Source organism: Atta colombica, unplaced genomic scaffold (assembly GCF_001594045.1).
Source record: "Atta colombica isolate Treedump-2 unplaced genomic scaffold, Acol1.0 scaffold96, whole genome shotgun sequence".
Taxonomy (NCBI): domain Eukaryota; kingdom Metazoa; phylum Arthropoda; class Insecta; order Hymenoptera; family Formicidae; genus Atta; species Atta colombica.
In genome coordinates this window covers 2,434,749-2,445,484 of record NW_017259590.1, presented here as the reverse complement: position 1 = coordinate 2,445,484, position 10,736 = coordinate 2,434,749, and the positions used below count along the sequence as shown (strand labels likewise).

Sequence of the window (10,736 nt, the reverse complement as noted above, 5' to 3'; positions counted from 1 at the left end):
ATTTTCTTTATTTTATAAAATTATTAATTTAAGCATATGATATAATACTTTATTTAAATGAATTGTATTGCTGAATCAAAATTTTGAAATACTATACATACCTGTATTCGATATTTACGTTCCAAATAATACCGCATTTAAATTCTTTGATTTTGCAGTTGATTTTAGTAAAATTTTACTAGTGACTATTATTCGTTGTGCAATTTGTCAATTTTTAATGAATATCTGATTAATTAATTAAGAAAGGCCACAATGGCTACTAAATTAGAATACATTAGCCAGCAACTAAATCCTGCATTCTTAAAATATTATGTAAATACTCATATATAAAAACTTTTGCAAAAATTATAATTTAAAAATAATAATAAATATTCATTTTCACTAATATAGATTAATTTATGCATTGTATAACTGCCGCTCAATTATTCGCTGATTTATTACCTATTTGGTCCTTAAAAGCCGCTGGGTTTAGGAAATACTTGTAACTAGGATTGATTGCATGTGGCAGGCGCCAGCGATCTGCAACCGCGAGCTATCTGAGCGCGCCATCACTTTGAAAGCGATTGTTCTTCGAGGATTTCATTAGTTCTCAGCTTGATTTCTTTCCAAGAATACTGTATATCTTTGCTCTCGCTAAATCGAGAACAGACGGCGAGTCGCAGAAAATACGTGTCCTTTATTTTCGATGGGACAAGATGGATATTTCCTGCACCATTGATTCTCTTTAATAGGGTTTCATTGAGTTCGTTGGATCCCTGTAAATCGTTATAGAATTAGTTTTTCTATTTCCATTTTTTTTTGTTTGATGCAGATGATATTTTTCAATCATTAATCGATTATGCTCACTTCTACTAACAGATTAATTTTAATTTTAATTTTCTTTTTTTAGTTCTAAGAATTAAAAAAAGATAAAAGAAGGCAATGAGTAATTTAAACCAAGATTAAAGTTAATCTACATTAGTGAAAATAAATATTTATTATTATTTTTAAATATAAGTAAAAAAATACTTAGAGATTCTAAATCTTTTGTACATATATTTTTAAAAATAATCGACTTACTTTCAATCGGAAACAAACCAATCCCATCAGAACTTCGCCCACGATTTCGAAGCGAGAGTCGGAGAGAACTAATGCTTCGAATTCGTGTGCTTGAGCGACGTGCGACCTGATAAACTTTTGAAGGTTCTCGACTCCATAGAGTCTCAATACGAACCACAGTTTTAGAGATCGGAATCTGCGACCAAGTGGAATCTGCCAATGCTGTAACAAAGTACGCTCATATTGATTAACGTCATCGTTTATTAATTATTTTTTTAATTGATTTTATTAATTACATAATGTAAATTCGATTATTAACTTAATAGATTTTTATTAACTTAATAGACTTTTAAAAGACCCAATAGACTTTTAATATTATACAATTACCCTATAATCCGGTGCCGAACCTTGCATATCGTGCTTCAGGTACAAAGGATCAACATTGAAAGCGTTTATGACGTATGTCGGATCCTTAAGCCACATGGCAGAGCAATCGAAATTAACTAACATCCATTTATGCGGATTGAAATTGAATGAATCTGCCAATTCGATACCTTTCATTAAATATCTAAATTCCGGGCAAATAAAAGAAGATCCTGTAAACAAATGGATTTGTTTTAACTCTGTTTTATGAATTACTTGTTTGAAGAATCTATCATTATTTTTGTAACATGAGAGAATAATTTATACCTGCATAAGCGGCGTCTACATGCAACCAAATGTCTTCACGATTTGCTACAATACCCATTTCATCGAGACGATCAAAGGCGCAATTAACAGTGGTACCCAAAGTAGCGACAGCCTATCAAAGATCAATTTAGAATCTTTAAGTACTAATTTCTTAATAATTTATTTATTTATTTTAGTCAATATTAATTTTTTTTGTTATGTTACACTTTACGTTATTTAGAATTATTTAAAATTATTAAATACATTGATAATATTTTTTTGTGACATATATATAACAAATATACATATTATATTATCTCTTCATATTATATTATCTCATATATTTATATTATACACTGAATTTCATCTGCGATTTCATCTCTTTCTTTAAAGAAATAAAAGATGAAGTAATGGAATATTCAATCGAGGAACAGCGAATAAATTGAACTTACATAAAATGGTATGAATCCCTGCTCTCTATCCTTCCTGATTGCTTCGGCAAATGTGTCGCCGCGCAGCTTATATTTTTCATCGACTTCCAATTGTCTGAATTTTATTCCACCGAGCAGTCCAGCGCGTTCAACCGAACTATGTGCTTGACCTGAAAAAAATACAATATTTCATATTTTGCGATTTATTTATTATAATTATTTGATTTTTAAAAAATCTACAATATTGTTTTGACGTAACATATTCTTCTATATTATTGTTTATATTATTGTAATTTATATAAATTCCTCGATATTAAAGATTTATTTAAAATTATAATAACTTATACTTGTAAAACTATAATTATTTGAATTAAAAATCATAGTGTTTATACATATGAGTATACAACCAGTAGGAGATAAATGCCTTTTAACAATCTAGTTGGCTCTTAAGTAATTGTATAATTCTAGGTATGTGAATTTAAATCTTACATCTACTTTTTTAAATTGCGCGTCGAAATGATTTTTTGGTCTTGAAACTTCACTGAACTGCAGTAATATCACAAGCTAGTAATTTAACAATTTGATGTTCATCTTAAAATGATGTTCATTGCTCTTAATAATGCTGAATAAAAAATCTATGAAAAAATTTATTGCGGAAAATATTATCTCGGCCGGGAATTTCTTGCATTCCGTGCGAGTGTCCTAAGCTTTTAAACCACTGAGGTTTTAGTAATATTCTTCGCAATAACTGGCATATGTAGAAATAACATCTTATTTCAAGCAACATAAACAAAAAATATTAAACTAAGACTCGCTTAGGATCATACAGGTGAACACACAACCGATAGAAAAAAAATGGCTTTTGTGTATTTACATGCATGTACGGTCCTATAAGATTTTTAGTTTAATATTTGTTTATTTATGTCGCCTGAAATAAAACGTTGTTGCTATATATGCTAGTTATTGCGAAGAATATTACTAAGGCCTCGGTGATCTAAAGGCTTAGGATACTCGTATGGAATGTAAGAAATCCCTTTAATCCCCGGTCAAGATAATATTTTTCGAAATAAAATTATTTATAGATTATAACATATATTCTTCTATATTATCTATAACTTATATAATGCCTTGATATTGAATATTTATTTAAAATTATAATAACTTGCAAAACTATAAGATATATGCTACGTAAATGGATATATTCTAATTTTGATAAATATTTTAATTTTGTTTAACATATCGTTTTTCATCAATATTCGTAATCTCTTTTATGAATATCGACAAAATTATCGACCTCATCTTCAGTCGCGGTAATTGTCCAAAAAAAGAGTAAAAAAGTTCTCTATTCTTTTATAGAACAATAGCGGTGCTCATTGATGATATTATTCCGCTCGATATTTTTAATCGGAAAGAAATTGGCCGCATTATTCGTCGTATCGGAGAATTCTAGAAAATTTTTCTTTTTTTTTTTCATTTTGAATAAAGTACGAAATTATTATGGGCGTTGAGAATAGCAGAGAAAGTTTGATCTGAAATATAACTGGAGCGGTTATTACGAGTTGCCATGGCGACAAAGTGCTGCTTGATGAAGTGCCGTGAACCCCATACTCACCCTATCACTTCATTCCTCTCAACCCCTCTATTCACATGCCTTTGCAGTGATTGCCTGGTCACTGAAAGCGACCAGACACTTTTCAGCATTATATCTATGCGCCCCGAGGTAATGCAATAAATAGGAATAAAAAATTGCCCTCTCCGATCAGTGATACTGTCATAATTCTAGCACTTTTGCGATTGAAAAAAGTTAGCATAGAAATGGAGACACAATTAAAATAAAAAAATAATATTTTTATCTTAAAATTAACTAAACTAATATTTAAATCTTAAAAATATTTTTACGATAATTGTTTAAACTAATCTATAATAAGTATATTATTTATGTATGAAATATTTATTATTAGTTTTTTAACATACGTATTATTATGACAAACGAAAAGTATTATATGAGATGGAATAATATTTGAAAAAAATTTTAATTACTACAATATGTTTAAACAGCAACGTTTAATATAAAATTCAATACTTTATTAGAGAATAAATACGTATTATACATTAATCATTATAATGACTTTTTTTTAATTTACAAAATACTATCTTTTTATATTTTTTTCTATATATAAAGCTCAACGACTATTATGGTTCATGTATTTAGTACTCATCAAGATATATGTCATAGTTCAAGTGTTTATTTAAAGTCATTGAACTATACGTCACACTTGACGCTTATTGTGCTGCTTATTTGCTCGATAAAGTTAGAATTGATCGATGAACAATTTATGCTACTCTGTATAAATTTGTTTTTGACTGGAAATTCGAATAAATTGTATCTTTGTTTTGAGCGTTTATAAATTTGTATCAGTGACAATTTCTGTAGCAATATTGCAATATACTCACAAGAACAGTATGCGACTAATTTGCTGATGATCTCGTTTTCCGTCCAATCAGGATGTTGCTCTTTAACTTGCTGTATTTTCTTGGCCTTCGCTCCTAGTAACGCTACCAAAGTGGCTTCGCTAGCAGTGCCCTATAGATGAGAATTACATTGTAGACAGCTTCCTTGTCTTCAGGAATGTCAGTCAAGAATGACTATCCTTTAGATATCGAGATATCTTTTATAAATGTAATGCTATTTCTAAAATGTCATTTACCTGAATGACACCACCGCCTTTCCCACCGCTAGAGGCAAGAAATTCTTTCGGCAAGTTTAGCATTTTTCCTAGCCAATCCAATACGATTACTTCTAATTCTGTACAAGCCGGACTCGCGATCTAAAATTCGGAATATTTTAAATAAAAAATGGCTGAGAGAATAATGTATCTTCAATTGTCTAATTTTTGCGTTTATATGTTTCTTTGCATTATTCTTTACATTATTTTGTTTTTCATTTTTTCAAAACGAAAATAATAACATATTGTATTTCAAAAGGAAATTTTATTTTTATTAATTAATATTACTTTCACTTATTTCTATCTATTACAAGAAACAAATTTATTTTTAAAAGAGATATAAATAAGAATTTTATTGTATGCAACGAACATTCAATGTGACACAATGTTAAAGCACGAACACGTGAAGCTTATAACAATTATTCAAGATGAATAAAGCAATCGTATTTTTCAACTGCATGTTTTTTATACTTACCCACGTGAATCCAATGCATGCAATAGCTCCGCTTAACATATCGGCTAGAATCGAGGGATACGATTGCGCAGTAGGAAAGTATGCGTGGAATTTTGGACTGTGCCAATGAGTAACCTAAATAATTTTATCTTAATTTAATTCTAAACTACTACTTGTGCAAAATGTTGAAGGTCAATAATGAAATACTCTACTTTTAAAATTTTAGTATTATTATATTTCGTTTTGCGGTATGAATACGAGTCAGTCGTTATGGTAAGTGTCTTAATGTACCGATGATTTATGATAGTGACATTTAAAAATCACTTACTCCAGGCATTATTACTCTTTCAATATCGGCCATTATATCCTGCCATTGTTCAGGAGTCTGTGGTGCTTCGGATGGCAAGAGGGGTTTCATGTATCCCGGTTCCACCGTAGGCAATACCTTTCTGGAAATTTATGAAATTTCCATATATAAGATATACATATTTATATAAAAAATACAAAATAATATATAGAAAGAATGACTTTGCTGAAATAGATAGGTATCTAAATATTTAGCTAAATAGATTTGAAAATAATTTTGTTGGACCGTCAATAATTACGTAGAAATCTTAAGTATGCTGATCGAGCAATGCTGCAAAAAGTTTTATTATTCTAGCAATCATTTGAGCGTGCTACATAATTATTTTTATGATTTGATAAAATTATTTTCAGGTCTATATATATTTTTACTTCAGCAAAATCATTTTTTTTTACATATAAGTCATTATTTAATCCAGATTTATCATTAAGCAATTTCTTAATTACAGCATGTTATCACTTACCTGTCTCTAATATTTTCCAAATAATTTGTGATGTATTCCGCCATCTCCTTGGCGTAATCTTTGAAGCTATCGGGATCCATAATTTATCTTCTTCTACTGTAATATTAAGATGTAATATTAAGATCTGTAATATTAAGATGAGATTAATAATGGAGATGTAACAATATCTATTTACTATTATGCATTAACAAGTGGAGTAGGTGTGATTCTCTATCCTTGATATATCAAATGCACGAGCGCTTCGAATCAATGTATGAATATTTTTATTTTTTATTTTTCTTTTTAAGATTGAACGTTTATCAGAACGTAGTCTAGAAAATTATAGCGATTATTTCCGCATATTACGTAACAAGAACAGATGTAAATGATTATAGGTATCTTGTTCTATCAAGATGACCGTGACAATTTAGAAAGCACGTGAAGCAATTGTTTTGCTTCAAGGTTGATATGTTAAGAAAAACAATAATTTGAGATTAAAAGAGAAAGTAACAGTTGAGTTAAAGCGCGAAAATTGTTAGGATGATATTATCAAGAAGTTGCATAAGCACATGCGTTGCATATAATCTTAATAAGTGGAACGGGTCAAAATTATTTTAATAATTTATTTATAATAATTTATATCTGTCGAATGTAAGATAAAAAATATGAATGTTGTCATTAATATAAAGATGACAATATTTTTTATCACAGTTTCTTTTGTTAAATAGAGTATGTTACTTTGTGATTAGCAATTCTATTAATAATCTTAATTACACTGGTCGACTGGTTACTAAAAAACTTTACTCTTTATAAATTTGGCAAATAGATAAAATTGAAATTAACAAGAATAATATTATAAGAATCATCCTGGGAGATCAATTTAACTCACTATTTTAGGAGAGAATTAGACCTGTAGCTTCTTTTTTCGTTGCTTTATACATAATGTCATAACCATTAATGTTCAATAAAGTAGTTGACTTAAATTTATCATAGAATTTAAAAAAAAAATATAGTATATATGTTAATATATACATACATATTACTAATTATGTCAAAATACATGCGTTTTATTTATTTTCCAAGAAAAATTATAGCAAAAATGGGTATAACACATAAATACGTTTGATCTTTTAAGCGAAATGTTTAATAAGTTTGCGTATCGATAACTGGTAATATAAAGCTAATGACGTAGATCTTAAGGAACTCTATTTAGAGTGGAAGGAGAAGGACAGCGAGATTGCAAAAACGGTTGTGACGATCAGTAAAATCGCCTTCGCATAGAGAAGTAAGAGTGAACTCGCCGTAATGACCATGACTCATTTTCATGGAGCTGGTTTCATTCGAATCGCTGTTGTGACAAACACCTGCCTGTCTATTGCGTCGAAGCGCGATTTTGTCTGTTACGGTTTTTTATTCATTGTTACTTTATACTCGCGAAATATTGCAACGCAAAAGATGGAAATTAAATTTTAACAATCAATTCTTAAGCGATGTTATTGCAGATTTGCATGTAATAAAATAGCTATGTAAACTTACCGCACAGAATAATATTATTTTTCAAAATATTGAATCGTTTCTTTTATATTCCTGCTAATAAGTATTTTAGTAATAAAATGAAAAATAGAAGTCAGTGTATTATTATTCTTTCATTAAAATACTTGTTAAAGAATATCATTACTGTAAAGAAGATATTTGAACTACAGAAATCTATTGAATAATTAGAAAATCTATTTACATATAAAATTAAAATAATTTTTACTCCAAATTAATAAAATTAAATTTGGTAATTAAGATCTTGATAATCAACAGCTTGTTCGTAATAACATTATTAAAAACTGTAAGATATATGAAATTAAAGTACGAATAAAATTATTGTATTTGTCACGAGAATGCTTGAGAGAATATAATAATTAAATACTTTAGAGAATAATAATTAAATATTCTAGAGAATAATAATTAAATACTTTGAAACGTCTTGGAGGCACGTGAGAAAAAGCAGGATAAAAAGAATGAAGAAATATAGAGACTCGTTTCTCACGCGATAAAGGAAACTTCCCCAATGGTCAGGGAATCCCCACTTGCTCTGATATCAGCGAATATTTCTCGAAAAGAAACTGAATGCGCTTTTCGCGTAATTAAAGATAATTACGAATCATCGAGCTGTTTTCTGATCGGGTTATCATAAAGCTATTATGATCTGTTTATTTGAGCTGATGCAACGTTTTACTAGATAGAATAATTCTTGCAAGATAATTCTATGCACGATACGTTATAACTCGATCGTATCGTATTTTATTTATAAACAATATTTTTTTTATATTAATTAACTTGTATATCTCGCGTCGTATATTTAAACCGTAATTTATTTAGAAATTCAAGATTTAATACAAAAACGTTTTTTTTTTTATGAAATATCTATCATGATCATGACTAATTTGTTTCTTTAAATTCCAGAAATAGTGTAAGCTAAATGTCAAATTGGACCATTTTTTAAGTAACACTCATTTTTTAAATAAAATATTTAATGTGTTATTTAATTAATTTATTAATTGATTATTGAATAAGATTGCTATATTATCGCTTTTTTTACTTTTATCACTCACATTCGACTTTGTACCGTAATAGAATTGATAATATGATAATATGATATATCAAACTGTATTTATAATATTTATTAATAATAAATTCTGATAAAAAAAAATTGGTAAATTATTTTATTATTAATATATATAGTTTAACAATCGTTGATCTTTTGATTGATTTTTCAATTGATGAATTTTATAAGATATTAATATTAAAGAAAATGAAAATCTCATAAAAAAAATTAAAAAATTTGTATTCATATATGAAACCAATACAACATCAAAATACTCGTGTTAAATTTATGTGGATGTCAAATATAGCACCTGCTGTAAATGTTACTCTTATTCGTACAATTATTCAGATGGCAATTCCTATTTATAACACGTCAATATACCAAAAATAGTTCTCACAAATATTAGATAATCTCAAAATACTATTCGATCTGTTCTTTAATCATCGTTTTTGAAGAACGTAACAGATTAATTTAACACTAATGTATTTAGCTAGCTTTTCGATCAGACTATTTTGGGCTATATGATATGAAAGCTATATGATAAAAATAAATTAAGTTTAATAATTTATTTTGGACACTTTGTGCGCGTTTGGAGACTAACAAGTGCTATTATTAAAGTTCACTCCTAATATCAATTATAGGACCTTCGAGAGCTTAAACAATTTCCGAAATTACTCAGCCTTTTAAAACACACTAAAATGTACTTACATTGAATATAAATTGTATAGAGAAATTTTGTTATAAATTTTTTATAAATAATTGTTATAACATTTAAAACGTTTATTATTTTTGTCACATTTTAATGCAATTATGCATTACGTTCTATCATATAATTGTAGAATATTTTTACGCTTATTCAAGTACGATGTTTTTTTTTAAATTTGAACTTTACAAATAAATTATAATTTTTTATAGTAATGTACAAAATTTGTAAATTAAAATATCACAGAAGGTTCTTGAAAAAATAAGTTATAAAAGCATTTATCATTTATTGTTTCGAGCAATAGTTTTTTTTAGATATTATAGGTTATGATTAAATGGTCCGTGAGTTATCATAAATTATTGCAGTTCATCATTCAAGTACACTATCATAAAAATTGCTTTTGAAAATATGATGTAGCAGACGACACGATTTATTTAATCAAATTTTCTTTTCATTAGTTTCTAAAGATTGTCTGAAATATACTACAAATACCTACATACAATGCCTATAACAATTAAAATTTTATATTCTACAACATTGATTTCATAAGCACTGATATAAATATCTATATTCACACATCTACAGAATACTTCAGAAAAACAGAAATGCATTTTACTTCTAGATTGAATTGATTGAAAATTGAATTGATATTCGACTTACGTTTGAAGTAACTCGCGAACCTCGATAATCTAGTGATTTACTGAGCAATCCTTCTTGACAGCGATGATATCCACGTGCCCGAAATGATTTCACGAGCTAGTGGAGTGCGCACGACTGGTGTTCCACGACGAATTGCCGCTCCATCCGCGTTTGTACCGTACTTTATGCAACTCCCCACCTCTTTGTCGTTCACCAGAGGAACTGTTCGACCAATCACAATCATGTCGCATGTCGAGATTCGCTTGCCTCGTCCCGTCGCGAATGGTCAAGGATCGATAACGAATACGCAATCGATAACAGCTGGTCACTCGATTAACGATGCGTAGGTGGTCGACGCGTTAATTTTTATTCTGGCTAGGAAGTGCAATTTAATTTTATTTGTGCGATAATTTTATCTGTTTGATGCTCAGGTAAATAAGTTGACCATAATAATAAAACAAAGATAAGTTTTTCTAAATATAATAGAAATCTGTTTTACTCCTTCAGTTTTATAATTTCAGAGTTTATTTAACTTCACGCGAAGAATATGTTATTGTATTATTTAATTACAAAAGAAATATGTTAAACTAATGAAATCATTAAACTAAAAATTACTTAGCGTTAACTAATTTATCTATAATTAACTTTACTACAATGTGTTCCAAAACTTAATT

At 28.5% G+C, this 10,736-nt stretch overlaps 1 protein-coding gene across 2 annotated transcripts; it reads right to left on the bottom strand.

Annotated features, from left to right (window-relative positions):
- Positions 1 to 406: 406 nt before the first annotated feature.
- Positions 407 to 10,203, bottom strand: LOC108693619 (aromatic-L-amino-acid decarboxylase-like). Of its 2 annotated transcripts, XM_018202653.1 has the most exons (11): positions 10,084 to 10,203; positions 6,146 to 6,241; positions 5,647 to 5,767; positions 5,340 to 5,453; positions 4,847 to 4,966; positions 4,593 to 4,722; positions 2,160 to 2,308; positions 1,729 to 1,840; positions 1,426 to 1,634; positions 1,060 to 1,260; positions 407 to 755 (listed from the first exon to the last, which is right to left on the bottom strand). In XM_018202653.1, the coding sequence occupies exons 2-11, from the start codon at positions 6,223 to 6,225 to the stop codon at positions 549 to 551; spliced, it is 1,443 nt and encodes a 480-aa protein (XP_018058142.1). In that variant the 5' UTR covers positions 6,226 to 6,241; positions 10,084 to 10,203; the 3' UTR covers positions 407 to 548. The 2 variants fall into 2 exon arrangements, with proteins under 2 accessions (XP_018058142.1, XP_018058143.1); XM_018202654.1 differs by lacking the exon at positions 5,340 to 5,453.
- Between the last annotated feature and the right edge of the window lie 533 nt (positions 10,204 to 10,736).

Bases quoted from the DNA above. Each gene is read 5' to 3' on its own strand.
- LOC108693619 (XM_018202653.1), bottom strand. From the start codon at position 6,225: ATGGATCCCGATAGCTTCAAAGATTACGCCAAGGAGATGGCGGAATAC. The intron at 4,723-4,846 runs GTAAATGACATT...TCTCATCTATAG, and splicing joins AAGGCGGTGGTGTCATTCAG to GGCACTGCTAGCGAAGCCAC. The intron at 2,309-4,592 runs GTGAGTATATTG...TATTTTTTTCAG, and splicing joins ATTAGTCGCATACTGTTCTT to GTCAAGCACATAGTTCGGTT.